Source organism: Erinaceus europaeus, chromosome 11, assembly GCF_950295315.1.
Source record: "Erinaceus europaeus chromosome 11, mEriEur2.1, whole genome shotgun sequence".
Taxonomy (NCBI): domain Eukaryota; kingdom Metazoa; phylum Chordata; class Mammalia; order Eulipotyphla; family Erinaceidae; genus Erinaceus; species Erinaceus europaeus.
Genome location: NC_080172.1, coordinates 69,072,720 through 69,092,100, shown reverse-complemented (window position 1 = coordinate 69,092,100; position 19,381 = coordinate 69,072,720). Strand labels below are relative to the sequence as shown.

The following is a 19,381-nucleotide window of genomic DNA, read 5'->3' as shown; positions in this document are numbered from 1 at the left end:
CTTTGAGACATACAATTTTCCCCCTCTCATATTAATTAACTAGTGATTTATATGACTACATTTTACTAGGAGTGTACATAAACACCATTCCCACCACCAAAAGAGTGTGTCCCATCCCACCCCCCCACCCCCACCCTCCCATCGGCCCAGGAAGCTGCATGTCTACCCTCACCACAGGGTTTTTACTTTGGTGCTCTACTTTCAACTTAGTCAGATCCTGCTTTTAGTTTCCCTTTCAGATCTTCTTTCTCAACTTCTGTTGATGAGTGGGATCATCCCATACTCATCTTTAATTTTCTGACTTAGCTCACTTAACATAATTCCTTCTAGCTCTGTCCAAGATGGGTCAGAGAAGGTGGGTTCATTGTTTTTGATAGCTGCATAGTATTCCATTGTATATATATACCACAGCTTTCTCAGCCACTCATCTGTGGTTGGGCACCTGGTTTGCTTCCAGGTTTTAGCTATTATGAGTTGTGCTGCTATGAACATAGGAATACACACCTCTTTTTGTTTGGGTGTTATGGAGTCCTTGGGGTATAACCCCAAGAGAGGAATTACTGGATCATATGGAAGGTCCATATCTAGCCTTGTGAGAGTTCTCCAGACTGCTCTCCAGAGAGGCTGGACCAATTTACATTCCCACCAGCAATGTAAAAGGGTTCCTCTGTCCCCACAGCCTCTCCAGCATTTGTTGCTGCTGTCCTTTTTGATGTAGGCCATTCTTACAGGAGTGAGGTGGTATCTCAATGTTGTCTTAATTTGCATTTCCCTGACAATCAGTGACCTAGAGCAGTTTTTCATATGTTTGTTAGCCTTTTGGATCTCCTCTGAAGTGAATGTTTAGTTCATATCCTCTGCCCATTTTTGGATGGGGTCATTTGCTTTTTTGTTGCTAAGTTTGCTGAGCTCTTTCTATGTTTTGGTGATTAGTTTCTTGTCTGATGTATGGCATGTGAAGATCTTCTCCCATTCTGTGAGGGGTCTCTTTGTTTGTCTGATAGTTTCTTTGGATGTGCAGAAGCTTTCCAATTTGATGTAGTCCCATTGGTTTGTTTCTGCTTTAGTCTTTCTTGCAATTGTGTTTATTTCATCAAAGATGTCATAAAGTCCTGAGGTATAGGTGGGAAAGTGTTTTACCAATGTTTTCCTCTAAGTATTTGATTGTTTCTGGTCTGACATCTAGGTCTTTGATCCATTTGGAGTTGATTTTTGTTTCTGGTGAGATAAAGTGGTTCAGTTTCATTCTTCTGCATGTTACAACCCAGTTTTCCCAGCACCATTTATTGAAGAGAGCCTCCTTCTTCCATTTAATGCTTTGGGCCCCCTTATCAAAGATTAGATGTCCATAGGTGTGGGGATTTATTTCTGGGCTTTCAGTTCTGTTCCACTGCTCTGTGTGCCTATTTTTGTTCCAGTACCATGCTGTTTTGATAATGATGGCTTTATAATATAGTTTGAGATCTGGGAGTGTGATGCCTCCATTTCTGTTTCTTTTCCTCAAGATGGCTTTGGCAATTTTAGGTGTTTTAAGGTTCCAGATAAATGATTATAGTGTTTGTTCTATTCTAAAGAAGCTTGGTGGAACTTTAATGGGTATTGCATTAAATTTGTATATGGCTCTGGGGAGAATATTCATTTTGATGATATTTATTCTTCCAATCCATGAGCATGGGATATCTTTCCTTTTCTTGGTATCTGTTTCTATTTCCTTGAGTAGCGACTCATAGTTTTCAGTATACAAGTCTTTCAATTCTTTGGTCAACTTTATTCCTAGGTATTTTATTGATTTCACTGAATTTTCTTTTTTTTTTAATTAGTTGGCTAGGTTTCCTTCTGTCTTGCCTTTCTGATTGTTATTAGGTCTCTCGATAAGCATTTTTGACAACGAAAATTCCAACCCTAGTAACTCAACATTTAAGATATTGTGGTGATCCACTACTTATTCCTAGTAGGTGAAATTAACTAAGTTTCTCCTCTTGCTGTTGATTTCTGAGTAGTCGTCTTTCAGAGGGACTGGGTGGGGGGAAGTGGTCATCAAGTTCTTTTTCAGTGTTTCGGAGAGAAATTGGGGTTCAAAAATTTGAGAAATAGCAATAAAATTAACTCCCCATTTTCTGTGATCACACCTGTGTACAATCTCTATTCCTGGTCTAGCACCCATATTTGTGTGAGGCCCTTTAAAGTTAGAGGTTTTTTCCTATTTATTTCTTTATATTCCATTTCCCTCTTTTCTTCTGAGTCTTAATATTGTGCCTGGCACATACTAAGCTCTTGGTTACAGTTTGCTGAATAAATACTGTTAATGCTTCTGATTACTTCTTGACATAGCCTTTCTTGAAAACTGCAATTGAAGGTTTAAGTCATTCATTAAAATCATGGCTAGGGTAAATTTAGGTTTTTCTAAATACTCATTGATGAATCCTTATGATATTACTCATCTGAAGTACCTAAACTCTAGGATGCTTATGGCATACCATGGACACAATAACTTTTCATTTTTCTTAGTATCATTGGGATGTAACAGCTCCCTAGCTAGAGGCACAGAATTTTAAGAGCATCACTCAAGATCATAAAACAGTTTTTGAAGGAAGAGACTGTTGGGATAAATTGCTCTGATTTTATGATCCTAGAAGCCAAAACTTAAAAACTAATCAAGGGGCAGGCAGTAGCACACCTGGTGAAGCACTCACATTACAGTGCAGAAGGACCCAGGTTCAAGCCCCTGGTCCCTACCTGCAGGGGGAAAGCTTCGCAGGTGGTAAAGTAGAGCTGCAGGTGTCTCTCTCCCTCTCTATTTTCTCCACCACCCTCAATTTCTCTCTGTCTCTGTCCAATAATAAGTAAATAAATGCTAACCAAAACTTTAAATAGAGCCCCAGGTTAAATAGTCAAATGATTATGAACTTGTACTATGTAACATTATTTTGGTGGTTGAAGGTTATAACCAGTGGCTTATTTCTAATGTGTATTTTGTTTTTATTTTCAGCACTGCAGTGTCGAGATGACTACGAGCCCTGTGTAAACAAGGGAGTATGTGTTACTTACCACAATGGTACAGGATACTGCAAGTAAGTTTTTCTTTGTTTTTTCCTCTTTCTGTATATTCTTTCTCTTAGACACTGGAAAAAATTAGCTTCCGCTATTCTGTTTCTAATATTATAAATGTTAGTGGTTCCCTTATTTTATGATGTCTTTTTTATGTTTTCTTTTTTTAACTTTATTTATTTTTTATTAGATAGAGACAGAGAGAAATTTAGGGGAAGGGGTGATAGAGATGGAGAGAAACAGAGAGACACCTGCAGCCCTGCTTCACCACTCGTGAAGCTTTACCCCTGCAGGTGGGGATCAGGGGCTTGAACCCGGTTCTTTGCGCACTGTAGTGTGTGTGCTTAACCAGGTGCACCACTATCTGGCCCCTTATGTTTTTTTAAAATATTTATTTTCCCTTTAGTTGCCCTTTTTATTATTATTATTGTTGTTGTTGTTATTATTGTTGTTATTGATGTCATCATTGTTAGATAGGACAGAAAGAAATGGAGAGAGGAAGGGAAGACAGAGAGGGGTAGAGAAAGATAGATACCTGCAGACCTGCTTCACCACCTGTGAAGCGACTCCCCTGCAGGTGGAGAGCTGGAGGCTGGAACTGGGATCCTTACTCTGGTCCTTGCGCTTTGTGCCACCTACCTGGCTCCCATGATGTCTTTTTTATAGGGGGTGGGAATGGAAGAATGTGGATGTCAGATTCATGGTTAATAAGAATTTATTGTCCTTCAGTTATCTTTTTTCACTATGAAAAAGACTTTCAGTGAATGGCTAGGTAGTACATATTGAGTATATTACTTTGCAATTTTCAGTTTAAAGCGAAGTCTTAGAATCACTCCTCAGTCAAACCAAATAGGCATTGACTTTAATTATCACAGTGTAAGTGAACAGTGAGGCATATAAATCTTTTTCCCTAGTATAAAAAAAATCCATTTCAAAGACTTTGAATGAAGAGCACACACATTTATGTAGGGGCAGGGTAGAGAGTAAAGACTATAGGTGGATGTTACCATACAGAGTTAAGAGTAAGAATGAAAACTCTGACTATTCTAGCTACGTCCTAGAAACTGAGACTTGATAATATTGAAATTCTTCTTTAACACTTTGGAGGGCTGTGATCGTTCGGTAGAAGTACTTGCTAGATAAGCATTTTAAACATTTTACTTATTGGATTGAGATGAAATTGAGAGAGGAGAGAGAGGGAGAGAGAAAGAAACACCTGTAGCACTGCTTCACTCTTCATGAAACTTTCCTCTGCAGGTACAGACTGGGTTCATAAACCTGGGTCCTTCTGAAGTGTAACATCTGTGCTCAACCAGATGCACCATTACCTAGCTCCTTTTTCAGTGAACTTGCCCAGCATATTTTTGTTTCTTCTCTGAGTTTATAATTGAACATGATAAATATAACAATGGCATTTCCCTCAGTCAAGCCCATTCTGACACCAGGAGCTCAGTTCTTTCATGTCATGAGCAAAAAAAATTTTTAATTTATTTTATTTTATATTTATTTATTTTCCCTTTTGTTGCCCTTGTTTTTTATTGTTGTGGTGGTTATTGTTGTTGATGTCATTATTGTTATTGATGTTGTCATTGTTGGATCGGACAGAGAGAAATGGAGAGAGGAGGGGAAGAAAGAGAGGAGGAGAGAAAGAAAGACACCTGCAGATCTGCTTCACCGCCTGTGAAGCAACTCCCCTGCAGGTGGGGAGTCAGGGCTCGAACCAGGATACTTATGCCGGTCCTTATGCTTGGCTCCACGGTGTGCTTAGCCTGCTGCGCTACCGCCCGACTCCCGCAAGAATTTTTAAAAGCTAGAAAATATTCTCTTCATCAGAGTGAAAATATTTTAATGTGATGACAGTAAAACTTAACAATAAGCTGTTTATATTGAAATAAAGATAACATTGGGTGAGACTTTTTTATCTGGTTATGGGCTGCTCACTTAGTTTTAATTATTTACTTATTTATTTTATTTTGGCTGGGAAGAAAAAAAAAAAGAACACAGCCATAAGTGGCATTCTTCTCTAAGAATGAAGACAGCTTGAGGGGAGGAATTTAATACCTTAACATTGTAGTCTTACATGCCATGTTTTAACTACCAGATTGATAGATTGATTTATTCTAGATCTATTTTATCATTCAGTTCCCTTTTTAAAAATATGTATATTTTTAAAATTTAATTTTGGATAGAAACAGAGAGAAGTTGAGAGGGGAGGAGGAGATAGATATCTGCAGTGGTGTTTCACCACTTGTGAAGCTTTCCGCCTGCAGATGAGGACCTGGGTCCTTGCACACTGTAAAGGGAGCATTTGATTAGGTGTGACACCGCCTTCCCCCTCATTCAATTCTCCTTTGGTGATTGAACCTGGAACCTCAGAGCCCCAAGCCTGAAGTCTATTGTATAACTGCTACACTATCTCCCTGGTCCTCATTTCTTTTAATAGATTGTGAAATCTTGGTCATTGTTGTGTAGTTAATGCCTGGTGCATTGTCTTCTGTATGGTTAGCACTCAACATTATGCCCCCCTTTAATTTTGGTTTCCCCCTTTTATTGCTATAACATGGGTTTACAATATTATTAAGACAGGCGTGAGAAACTTTTTTTCCTAATCTGCTAAGGGGCCATTTGGCTACTTGTGGGCCATAAAAAAATTATCAGCTTTAAAAGATAACACTTAACATTGTTATGAACAAAAAAAAAAAAGAAAAGAAAACTCCAGTTGCCTTAGCTGGACCAGACCAAACTATTTCTTGGTTCATATGTAGCCTTCAGGCCGAACGTTCCCTCCTCTATTATAAGAGTTTAGAAATAAAGTTTTATACACACACACACACACACACACACACACACACACCATATGTATGCCACTTATCATACCCACTATCAGAGTTATTTTGTCTTCACACCAAATGGTACCCTCCACATGTTACCTCCTCCCTCCTACCTATCTCTTCCCTGTGATAACCACCATAATTTTCAGTCTAAAAGTCATTTTGGCTATTAAAACTGTGTTTCTTGAACTAAAGAGTACTCAGTAAACATCAATTTCATGGTTTGTTTTGCTTGTTGTTTTTTGTTTTTTACCAGAGCACTGCTCAGCTGTGGCTTATGGTGGCATGGGGGACCAAACCTGGGATTTTGGAACCTCAGCCATGAGATTCTCTTTGCATAACCATTATGCTATATATCCTCACCCCCCATGTTTGTTTGTTTGGAATTTATTTTGCTATCTTATTTTTTCCCTTTTTTGTAGAGCTGGGACTTTATATTTGTGCACTTTCATTGCTCCCAGGTTTATTTATTTATTCAGATAGAAAAGTAGAGAGGAGGGGGCTGGGCGGTAGTACAGTGGGTTAAGCCACACGGCCCAAAGCACAAGGACCAGCTTAAGGATCCCGATTCGAGTCCCCTGGCAATCCACCTGCACGGGGGTTGCTTCATAAGTGGTGAAGCATGTTTGCAGGTGTCTGTCATTCTCACACCCCCCCTCTGTCTCCCCTCCTATCTCGATTTCTCTCTATCCTATCCAACAACAATGGCAGCAATAACAACAATACCAATAAACAACAAGGGCAACAAATGGGAAAAAATAGCCTCCAGGAGCAGTAGATTTGTAGTGTAGGCACTGAGCCCCAGCAATAACCCTGGAGGAGGAAAAAAAAAAAAAGAAAGAAAGAAAGAAAAGGAGAGAGGGGAAAGGAGAGATGTCATAGTTCTGGAGCTTCCTCTGATTCCCTGTCACTCCTTTGTGTTTCCAGGGCTCAAATCTGGGCAAGGCAGGTGCCCTGCTTGGTAAGACAGCTCTCTGGCCATAATCTATTTTTCTTTCTTTCTTTTTTTTTTCCCTCCAGGGTTATTGCTGGGCTCGGTGCCTGCACCATGAATCCACTGCTGCTGGAGGCCATCCCCCCCCCTTTTGTTGCCGCTGCTGGAGGCCATTTCCCCCCCCTTTTGTTGCCCTTGTTGTTGTAGCCTCGTTGTGGTTATTATTATTGCCATTGTTGATGTTGTTCGTTGTTGGATAGGAGAGAGAAATGGAGAGAGGAGGGGAAGACAGAGAGGGGGAGAGAAAGATAGACACCCACAGACCTGCTTCACCGCCTGTGAAGCGACTCCCCTGCAGTTGGGGAGCCTGGGCCTCGAACCGGGATCCTTACGCCGGTTCTTGCGCCTTGCACCACATGCGCTTAACCCACTGCGCTACCGCCCGACCCCCCATAATCTTATTTTTCTTGAGAGAGAAAGAATGCCTAAGAATTTTATTTGCTTCATATAGCATGTAAGGATGCTGTTCTATTTGAAAATAATTGAACTTAGTGAATTATATGTAGAAAAAATTTTAGACTGTTTCAAATAAGTGTTGGCTAACATAATTGTGATCTTATGGGGTGAAAATGTTTCTAGTGGAGAAGTTCTGAGTCCTCAGTAGAGGTGGACATTAAGGACCACCTTATATAGCAAAGCCAACTGTGGGCTTCCAGTCTCAAACTCTCCTGCCAAGATGAGAGAGGCAATGTCACACTCAGTTTCTGGAAGATGTTTTGTTAGGGGATAAGTAACTCACTCTTTGACTGGTAAGAATGGAGCTGCTAAATTCTGCCCCCAGATAATGGGATAGAATGATTATGGCTGTAGTTCTGAATGGATATAACTGAGGTGTCCCTCACATTTGTTATGAGAGCCTAAAGGCTGAAGGAGACACAATAATGGTTATGCAAGTAGACTCATGCCTGAGGTTCCCAAGTTCAATCCCCTACACCACCATAAGTCAGAGTTGAGCATTGCTTTGATAAAAACAAATAAGCAAAAATCTGTAAGAAAAAAAAAATGGGCATGGCTAATCTTTTGGGAGATCAATATGAAATTTATGAAAAGGAAATATTTCTCTACTTCAAAAACAAAATGAAACAATAACAGTGACCTCTTAAGTAGTGGTATTTTCAGTATAAGTGGACACAGAAAAAGCAAGAAAATATCAGGCAGGTAAAATCACTCACTTCTCATGCCACCCTCCATAGAATGTTGAGAACATGGTAAGCAAGGACTCACGGCAGACATTTTGTGTAGCTTTGCATTTGTCAACCCCCTCCCCAAAGAAGGTAGTAATCCACCTTGTTCAGTAAGTATTATTTTCACAAAATGCTAAGTGAATATTAGAACACTTAGAAGGTTTATAAAAATTACATTCAACATGCAGCGCATGTGATTGTCTTTTTTATTCATGCGATTGCTTAGTGGATTAAGAGAAAAATTGAAGCCAAATTCCATGATGGGGGGAGAGGGTGTGGGAATGAATTGAAAATGTTTGAAAGTTGAAGGCATCTGAGTATCTGTTTAAAGAGCATAATGCTACTGATTCAGCTAAACTGTAATGATTGTTTATAGAAATTATAGAACGCCTTGATAAGAATCACATTGACAGATGAGGATAAGCACTTTGAAAGGTTAGTTTCGTACACAGCTCAGCTGCTTTTTCTCACTGTTAGGAATCTGAATAGTCTGTCAGTCTGTGGTTAGACTGGGATGCCGGACAAGGAGAACCTGTGTAATCTTGCATAAAACTCATTATTGTTCTTAAATAGGTGTCAGATTTTAATAAAGCTCTCTCACTACAGAGTGATAAGACATTTTAATTCTCTCCCCTATCCTACTGAGAGACATAAGTACATAATTAAATTTGACTGTCATTAATCACCTTCAAGTTGCTTGTCTCACGCTTTCAAATATAAACCATTTGGAATCCCAATTTGCTTAAAAATCAGGGTTCACTGGGGGGGGGGTTGGTAGATGCTATGATTTATAAGATTTACAAACTGTGAAGGGCATTTTTTAAAGGGCATTTTCATCATAGTTTTTAAAAATCCTTGCCTAATGGTCTAGGTGGTAGTGCAGTGGATAAAGCTTTAGACTTTCCAACATGAGGTCCTGAGTTCAATCCCCGGTAGTAATCACACCAGAGTGATACCTGGTTCTTTCTCTTCTCCTGTCTTTCTCATAAATAAACAAATAAATAAAATCTTTAAAAAATAAAACGAAAGTCTTGCCTACTAATTCCTGGCATCTGGGCCACCTTTTGGGTGTGTTTCTAGCAACTGTTTTTTCTCTTGATTTTGGCTACAGTTTTCCTTCACTTTACAGTTATGGTATTATAGTTTTAAAACTACTTACTGGATATTGTGGATGGTGTATTTGAAGAGGAGATGTGGAACTCTGGGACCACAACAATCTTGACAATAAACATTTCCTTAATAAAGTAATTAAAAATATCATTTATCTGTCACTTAAGAATGTTACTTTTGGTCTCGCTGCCAGTTACATTCCTGGAAAACACATCTTGATCCCATGAAGGTTTGGCTTTAAGCTTTGCTTTTGTGGGTCTTTTTCTCTTTGCCCTCAGTCTGACAACCTAAATCTCAGTCTATCTCACTCCTAAAATATGACCTCTTATGGAGGTAAGTGAAAAGCCTTAGGGTGTCTACAGAACCCATGTATTGGGTTGCCAGAAAAGGCATAGAAAAACACAGGAAAGTATATCACTACTTTTCTGACAACCCAGTAATCCCAATAGGACTTGAAACTTCTGACTTCTTCGCAGAACCATGTTAAGCTCTACAGCTCTGCTTTCCCATGTTTGTGCATATTCTAGAATCACTCAAGTTTGAGGATAGCTGTGTCCATGTCATTTCAGGGTCACTTTCTCTGTGTTTGTTTTCCTAAGATTTCTCCTGGACAGTTCCAGGTACCTCTGAGTCTTCAGTCCAGTTAGGCTACCACTTCCTTCTTGCAGTCTAGTCCTCTAGCACTGGACTGGGATATACTTTCATGGAATATACTGTATAAGTATGCAGACTATAGTTTTACTTTTCTTATATTTCTTCCAATTCCTGTCTACTTTTTTGGTTGCCTTTTTGTGTATTTTATATTTTTCTGCAGAGCTTATAATATAATCAAGAGAGTTGGTCTGATAAAAAGTACTTTGCCGTGATTTTATTTATTATTATTATTACTACACACACACACACACACACACGCACACACACACACACGTATAGCCAGAACATTGTACAACTCTAACTTATAATGGTGCAGGGAATTGAACCTGGGACTTTAGAGCCTCAGGCATGAAAGTCTTTTGCACTACTGTTATGCTTTTTCCCCTACCCACTTTGCCATGATTTTAATGATAAAATTATAATTATAAAGAAACCTTTCCAGGTATTCTACATAAGCTTGAGGAAGTAACTAGCGCACAGTGTTCTGTGGATGGGTGCTTGTTTTGGAAAATCTACTGCAAATGTGTCTAGCAAACTACATTTAAAATGAACCACAACAAATATAAATGCAGTTTGTATCATATTTTATCAAAAACTTGTGTATTTGTTGCAATCACACACTAATAATTAGCAATGTTCCTTGTTAGGTGGATAGAGTAATGCTGATAGTCCAGGTCTCCTAAAGCCATCCAAGAAAACTGGAGCCATTGCCTTCCTTGTCCTGCTAGTAAGTTTCTGTGTAGTTAGGAGAGAATAGGGTCGACACTTGGAACCTTCAGATCTTAGGCTTATTTGTGGTAGAGGAAGTATTATCAGTGTTTGTGATACAGTGGTATTCCCCTTGGAAGGCAGTTTTAAAAGTCATGCCTGACTCACCATTTTCCCCATTCACTAACTTTCTTGGGAGTGCATTTGGCGTTGTTCAGTAGCACTGTCAAAACAAAGAAATATAAAGGGGGCAAGCGAGATAGCTCACCTGGATAGTACACCTGCTTTGCCATATATGATACGTAGGTTGGAGCCGGCCCCTACTACACTGAAGGCAGGATTGGTGTTGTGCTTTTTTCCCCTCTCTTTATCTGTTTCTGTCTATTTCTCTTTCTATCTGAAAAAGTCAGCTCATAGTGCGAAGCTTTGACTGGAAGGGGGGAGCAAAAAGAAGTATACTGGGAAAAATATCAATGGTTAAATCACATTTTCTTTCTTTTCTGCTGATATTGAATCCACCAGCAAGTTTCCTCTGAGTGAGTGCCCTATGTAGGAGAAAATTACATTATTTATTTATTATATGTATACATTTATTTAGTGAATTTTTAAATAGAAACAAATACAGAAGAGAGTGGGAGATAGATAAAGGAGAGAGAAAGAGAGACACCTGCAGTACTGTTTTACTGCTTGTGAAATAAATAAAAATTTAGGGCTTGGTTCACCTTAGTACTAAGAATGTTGTCTGGGAAGATGGTGTCAGAGTTGAAAGCTGGATTAGGGCAGAGAGTAGCTCCTAAACATGAGGAAAGTACATAAATACCACTATTTACCCCATGGACCGAGGGCCCATATCTATTCATATTTAGCAGAAAGTCCTCTTGAGTCTCTGACAGTCTGAGCTTGCAGTCCATGGTCACAGCTGGGAACATTTAGGCTGCACTCATTTCAGGACCAGTCTTCCTTGAGTGGAAGAGTAGGATGACCCTACTTGCCTTCAGAGAGTGGGGCAGAGTCCTAAAAAATTTAAGAGTTACCAAACTTATCAGTAATTCTGATAAACAGAATCTTAAAGATGTAGTTCGCAAAGAAAATTAATACAGCAGGGGCTGGGTGGTGGCGCACCTGGTTGAGTGCACATGTAACAGTCCACAAGGACCCAGGTTTGAGCCCCGTAGTCCCTGCCTGTGCAGGGGTGGGGGGAAGATTTGCAAGTCATGAAGCAGGGCTGCAGATGTCTCTCTGTCTCTCTCCCTCTGTATCTCTCCCTCCCTCTCAATTTCTAGCTGTCTCCATATATAAATAAATTAATACAGAAGACATGACAAAAATATTAAATAAGATGTAAAATAAAAATTGTATTGCTCCCCCCACCCCCCTTTGCCTCACGCTCTTGTATACTTTAGTCTGGCACTAGTGAGGAGAGTAAGATGTCTGGACTGTCTCTGCCTGGTGACATGTAGAGGGCATAAAAGCCTTTGTCACATAGATGAGCCTGAGACCTCGTGCTTCTTAGCAGTCAGATCTTTGAAGACGTTATTTGTTTTTATGACATAGAGGAGGAATGAGAAAGACACCAGAGCACTGCTCAACTCTGGCATAAGGTGATGTTTGGACTTGAACCTGACACTTTTGGGACCACAGGCATGCAAGTTCTGTTTTCTGACAGGAAGAGGTACTTCCTTGGCCTGGATCTGTGGCACGTTAAAGGATATTAGACTAGCTACCATGTTTTGATCACTTATTACTTATTATTACCAGGCTCTGTGCCCAGCTAGTTCTACATACTTAATTTTAGTTAGAAAATTTTTATTGGGTTTCCAGTCTTTAACACATTTCATCTCCCCATGACAGGTGATACTTATCTGTATCTGGTAGATACCTGATCCCCCACCTAAGGACCCCACTCTCCTTTCATCCCACTCCTTTCCCTCCTTCCTCAGAGCCTTTTGCTTTGGTGCACTACACCCCACCTAGTCCAAATTTCACCTTATGTTTTTGCTTTACTTAAACCCTTTTATCTTAAGTCCTACCTATGAGTGAGACAATTCAATATTGGTCATTGTCCTTCTGATTTATCTCACTCAACATATATCTTAACATACCTGGTAGCCTCTCAGAGCTTTCATATATTCATTGGTAAATAATTTGTCCATGCTTCTTAGGTAGTTGCCTTTGAAATGTGCTCTTGGAAATAATGCTGTCAGTCTGAATCTCAGCTTTCTCATTAGTAAAATGGGACAAAGTGACCTATTTTTTTTATTTATTGGGGGATTAATGTTTTACATTCAACAGTAAATACAATAGTTTGTACATAACATTTCTCAGTTTTCTACATAACAATAAACCCCCACTAAGTCCTCTGCCCTCCTTTTCCAGGACCTGTACTCTTCCCCCCAACAACCCCAGAGTCTTTTACTTTGGTGCAATACATCAACTCCAGTTCAGGTTCTACTTGTGTTTTCTCTTCTGATCTTGTTTTTCAACTTCTGCCTGAGAGTGAGATCATCTCATATTCATCCTTCTGTTTCTGACTTATTTCACTTAACATGACTTCTTCAAGCTCCATCCAAGATGGGCTGAAAGCAGTGAAGTCACTGTTTTTAATAGCTGAGTAGTATTCCATTGTGTATATATACCACAACTTGCTCAGCCACTCATCTGTTGTTGGACACCTGGGTTGTTTCCAGGTTTTGGCTATTACAAATTGTGCTGCTATGAACATAGGTATACACAAATCTTTTTGGATGGGTGTGTTGGGTTCCTTAGTATATATGCCCAGGAGAGGAATTGCAGGATCATAGGGCAGGTCCCTTTCTAGCCTCCTGAGAGTTCTCCAGACTGCTCTCAACAGGGGTTGGATTTACATTCCCACCAGCAGTGCAGGAGGGTTCCTTTGTCCCCACAACCTCTCCAGCATTTGTTGCTGTTACCTTTTCTGATGTATGATATTCTCATAGGAGTGAAGTGGTCTATCTCAGTGTTGTCTTTATTTGCATTTCTCTGACAATCAGAGACTTGGAGCATTTTTTCATGTATTTCTTAGCCTTTTGGATCTCTTCTGTGGTGAATATTCTGTCCATGTCCTCTTCCCATTTTTGGATGGGGTTATTTGTTTTCTTGTTTTTGAGTTTGGCAAGCTCTTTATATATTTTGGTTATTAAACTCTTGTCTGATGTATGGCATGTAAAGATCTCCCATTCTTTGAGGGGGAAATGACCTATTTTAAAGTAGCAGCTCAAACAGGATTTACTGAAAAGGAAGTGTGGAACATTTGAAAATATATGGAAGGTAGCTTTTCCTATCATGGTATTTTAATTACACAGCTCCTGATTTTAAAATGGGGACATTAGCACAGTTCGTGTAAAACTGGAATGCTGATCCTGCTCTTTAAAGAGATTTATTTATTTCACAGGAGAGATAGACTGGGAAGGAGAAAGAGAAAAGGACAGAGAAAGAAAGACCAGAGCACCAGTCTCTCTGGCACATGTGCTGGAGATTGAACTCAGGACCTTATGCTTGCAAGTTTTTACCCACTGTGCTACTTCTAGGCACTGTTGAGTCTTCTTGTTGGTTATATGGCTGTGCCTGGGCTAGACTTGCCTAATCTGCATTTTTGAGAAGTAACTTTATGCTTTAGGTTGGAGCCTTTTAAAATATCAGTGTTAGAGAAATAGGAAGGGTGGTTCTTAGGCTCTGTCTGTTTGCCTGTTTTTCGTGGCCACTAATAAGTTAAATCAACTAATTTTGGCCTGCAAACCTAACATTCATAGATGTGAATTTGGCTTGACTTCTTTCAGTAGTCCCTAGGTTAATGAAACTCTTAGTTTTGTTTTTATCATTTCATTGTGTCATGTCAGCACTCTTGATTTCATAAAGGAATTCACCCTCTCCCCACCCCCCCTATTTTTCCTGTGACTAAGCAGGATAAGAAGTATTTCTCTTTTAGAATCTGGAGTAGCTTAATTAAATCCTCCACTGAAAAATTTGGCTATGTCTGCCTTTCATCAAAGCCAGTGAGATTGAATACAAAATATTGTGTGCAGGTGTATTAGGATGTGATAAAAATTCAATTATCTAAATTTTTCTAAGAACTCTTCTTTTTGTTAAGTAAGCATAAATGTATTTGAATAATGGAGGCTTTCACTAAACCCTCTCTCAGTGTTCTCTGTTTCATAGATAGAAATGAAATTTAGTACTTTTTTCCCCCACATAGACTCTCATTAATGTGTGTGAGATGATGATGATGTAATAGTTTTGTTTGTTTTCATATTTGTCTTAGTTGTCTTGCGTGTTGATTAAAAATAAATTGCTGTTTCTCTGGGCTTTCCTGAAATTCTCTATATCCTATTTACCAGCACTTCACCCTCTGTGTCCAAAACCTTATAATTATACTAATTCTGGAGTAAGTCTTTTCTGATTAATGCAATTATCTGTTAAAAGTATTTCTCTCCTAAACAGTCTCTTAATTGTTTTTTTAAAGCCTTTATAAAGAAAAAGTGAAGGCATAGATCAATGAAAGCATTTAATTGACAGGTGGTATTACTCAGCGAGCACATCCAATCTTCTTTTGCTTCACATTTGTATTAGGAGAAGGTAGGTATTAATGTGAAAATAACTGATGAGAACTTAATGCAGAATGGGAACATTTAGAGTACTAAATTTGTGTAGACTCAGGCCACTGTCTTATAGTTATTATATCTGAATGCTAAAAGTCAGGTGGATTGTGAAGCACTAAAGCAGTCCCCCTCTGTCTTACTTGGCTTGGGTTCAGGCTGTATAACTACCACAGACTCGGTGACTTCAACAGCAGACATTTATTTCCCACAATTCGAGAGGCTGAATGTCCAGGGTCAAGGTGCCCACTAATTTGGTTTCCAGTGAAGACCTTTTCATTCAACATGGCTTCATATTGCTGGAAAAGAAAGCTCTGGTCTCTCCATGAAGACATGGTTAATGGTGCTGATACCTTCATGGAGCTTTTACTCTCCTGACCTCATCTAACTATGTTCCAAAGGCCCCCCCACCTTCAAAAACTATTAACTGTTAAAACATTAGGGGTGAGAGATTCAGCATATAAATTCATAGGGAATATGAACATCCAGTCCATAGCACTCAGCAAAGAAAGTTTATCATCAGAGTGATATTTATTGAGCAGGATACAGTGATTAAGTTCTTTGCTAAGGATTGTAAGTAGGCAGAAGACTCCAAGAGCCTATGCAATCTGACTTTCTTATAAACTAATGAATATTGTGTTTCCTGCATCAGGTGTGGTAGCTGTCCTCTGTGGTTCCATCATCTTGTCAGATGGATACTCATATATGTGTAAAATAAATTAGTCTGTAATTACCTAGTGAGGCTGCACATACAGAAAGCACTATGGTAAGTCAGACAAGAGTTAAAACTATTGAGAGAAGAACAATAGCAAAGGACTTTTGGATCTTAAATATGAGACTCTTAATATCTTAGGATATATTTGATTCATAGAAGGGAGGCCAAGAGATTGAGTGGCATATCATTACCAAAATTTTCATCATTTTGTTGCCGCATGAGTTTCAAAACCTCTCTAAGTCTCATTCTCTATATCATACAGTAACACAAAATAGTAGACCAGATAATCTTTAATACTTCCTTTCACACTAAGTTTAGGTATGATTCCACTTAGGTATAATCCATGACCCACTAGATATTAGTATAAGATAGACTTCCTTCAGGAGGAACTTAAATTAATTTTCATGAAGTGTTAAAAAATAGTTGTAACTAGAGTTAAAATTCTTGGTCTTTCAAGTTGCTTCACAAAGCCCTAAGGGTGACTGGGAGGAGAAAGGGGGCTGTATGTACATGTATATGTGTTTAGCCACATCTGTTCTTTAAGGGTCAGTAATAAGAATGGAAAGAAACCATGTTGACAAGTTCTCTTGCCTAATGAGGTTGGAGATACAACTTTTAATCTCAGCATACGATCTCATCTGTTATATAATGCAGATTAAGTCACCCTACTAAACCTTGGGCTCCTCACAGATAAAACAAGGGGGGGGGGGAAGGCAACGTGCTGACCAAAGCCCTTCAACTTCTTAAGTACTGAGACTCTATAATTCTGGCATTTGAACTCCTTGATTACTCCTAAGGATGGAATGACACATGGTGATTTTTGCTTGGGGATCAGTGGCTGTGCTGTGTGTTAACCTACTCCAAGCAAGGATTCCTTGGTGTCTTGTCTCTTATTTTAAACAGTTTACCCTTTTAAGAGCACTGGTACTTTAATGCACCTGTACATAGTTACACAGCTGACACTAGCAGCTAACCCTTCATAGGAAGTATAAGAAAGCAAAGAAGAAAGAATAACATAGTTAAGTAAGAAACAGAATCAACTGAATCTTGAACCTAGAAAGGGAGAAACGCCATATAATCATCCCCCAACTGACCAGTGTAGAGTTTGTTTTCTTCAGCACAGAATAGTGGTAGATGTTATATAGTCCCTTATAGAATCTGACATGTTAATAAATTACACTAAAATGACTCGTGTGTGGATGCAGAGTAGTGCTCTAGAAAGAGGTGCACCAAATTTAAATTCAGATGAAAGTAACTTAATTACATTCATGTAGGACCTTTACTCACATCATCACCATCCCCTTTCTTCCTCCTCTTCCTTCTCTCCCTCCTCCTCTTCTTCTTCTTCTCTTTGTCTCTCTCTCTCTCTCTTTTCGAAAGAGACAGAGAAGGAGAGAGAAACGAGAGATACCACAACACCTTTCCACTGTTCACAAAGCTTCCCCCCTGCATGGTACTCCCATGTGGTGCCAGGGGCTCTAACCCAGGTCCTTGAATGGTAGATAAAGTGTAAGTTCTACTGGGTAAGCCATGTCCTGGCCTCCTGATCATTTTTATATACTCAACCAACATAACATAAATGCTTATTTTACTTGCTTCCCTAGCTCATGATGCTAGCACTAATTCTTTTAAAAACTTGGGAAATAGTAAGCGACGTCTATAATTAGAGAGTCTCTTGACGCAGAGGGTAATCATGAACCCTGACTGCCAGTGTCAGTCTTGGCCTAGAAAGAACATGAGTCAACTTTTCATTAGTAATCAAGTTCAGTTCATTTTTTAAGAGTGACCCAGGCACTCAAGCCCATGAGTTTTAGCAATATAAGACAGAGACTCAAACACCACAAATGTATATAAACCAGTCTAAGGGCAATCGGAAGAGGTTTGTGAGGTTCATTTCAGGATGACTGAAACGTCAGAAGTGGCATGCTGCCCAGTAAAATTCAGCCTCAAGGAGCCCCTTTGGTTTACACTACAGGAATGTGCATTTCTAAACCTTAAAGGGCCCGGTGGTTAAATGGCTGTAGTACCATTATTGTCTACCTGAGAAAATAAAAACCACTGTCAAATATTTTCCTTATAGAATAGGAACCCCTGGCTTTTGTTTGTTTGTTTTCATAATTAGGGGTGGAGGGGTGTTGGAATGTATCGTATATTAGTATTAGAGATTACTTCGGCTAGCAACTTGTGTAATGCATGAGAAGGAAAATGAGACTTAGTGAGGTAAAGTGACTTGTTTAAGATTAATATTTAGTTTCAAAGTCTGGGCTGGTTCAGAAGGAAGGTCTCTGGGAAGTTCAATCTATCAAAACATCTGGGAACATCCTAGAGTGACTTCTATTTCTATTTATTCACATATGTTTTCCACCAGGGTTATCATTTGGACTTGGTGCTTGCATCACTCCACCACCCCTGGCACCCATTTTGTCTTTTTCCTAGATACAGAAGGGAGGTGGAGAGAGAGAGACAAAGGGAGAGGGAGAAGAAGAAGAGGAAGAGGGAGGGAAGGGGGAGTGGAGATACCACAGCACTGCTCATAAAACTTCCTCCCTTGCTTGTGCTTCTTTGTGGTGGCCCAGGGCTTGAACCCAGGCCCTTGCCCATAGTGATGTGAGCATTCTACCTGGTAAGCCTCTTGCAGGTTCTGGGTGAGAGACTTAAAAAAAAAATAGCATGCTAATTATATATATTGTTCTTATTCAGATCTAAAAGATTAAAACTTATATATACAGTGGATAAGGTACTGGTCCTGATTTTGCTTCCCAGCAACAGATGTCCCAGAGTTATGCTCTGGGTCTCTCCCATCCCACCCCATAAATAAAGAAATGTTTAAAAATTGATATATATGCATACATTATTAGGTGTGTCTCAGGCATATTGATCATAAGTGTGTGTGTGTGTGTGTGTGCGCGCGTTTCTTATCCATCTATATCTGCTATATGTTTTTATCCTATACATGCACACAAGGCAGTGCTGAATTATGCTTTGCAAGCATTTGACTTAACATTACACATATTTAACTTATTTAAGCAGTATGGAACAGAAGAATGTAGCCATGGTGGGCCTGGTTTTGCTCTGACTTCATTCAGTAAGTGACATGCCTCCCCAGAGTTAGTGTGAAAACATAGGGTGTGATTTAAATGATATGTGATGGTTTCTTTTATAATGTTGATTTTTTTCTTTTGGTCAGACTTGAGAGATTTCTTCTGGAGTTCCAGTTTGGTTATTAATTATAGACTTAGCCTGGGCCATTTTAGGGTTCATAGTACGTATTGTATTTTTCACCTCTTATCTTTTTGGTTTTGTGGTAAATGTCATGTACTTTGAGAATGCCTTTGACTTGACTTTGAGTAAATTTGAGTCTATATTTCCAGAATGCCTGTTTGATACTCAATTTTGTCTGGTTTGGAAAGCCACAAATTACTGTAATAGCTAAGTTAAAAAAAAAGTCAAACTTTTTTTTAATTTTCTTCAATCATGGTCTTACCTTTTGAGGGAAGTGGTGTTTTTTGTTTTGAGTTACCACA

General features: G+C 39.2%; 1 protein-coding gene across 2 annotated transcripts in view; it reads left to right on the top strand.

The window, feature by feature from the left end:
• LOC103118464 (neurogenic locus notch homolog protein 2) overlaps positions 1-19,381 on the top strand; it is a 167,520-nt gene that overhangs the window by 47,685 nt on the left and 100,454 nt on the right. For both annotated transcript variants that reach the window (XM_007528683.3, XM_060201975.1), the window contains exon 2: positions 2,990-3,071. In XM_007528683.3, the coding sequence (XP_007528745.2) occupies positions 2,990-3,071 (82 nt within the window). The remainder of the gene's footprint in view (positions 1-2,989; positions 3,072-19,381) is intronic.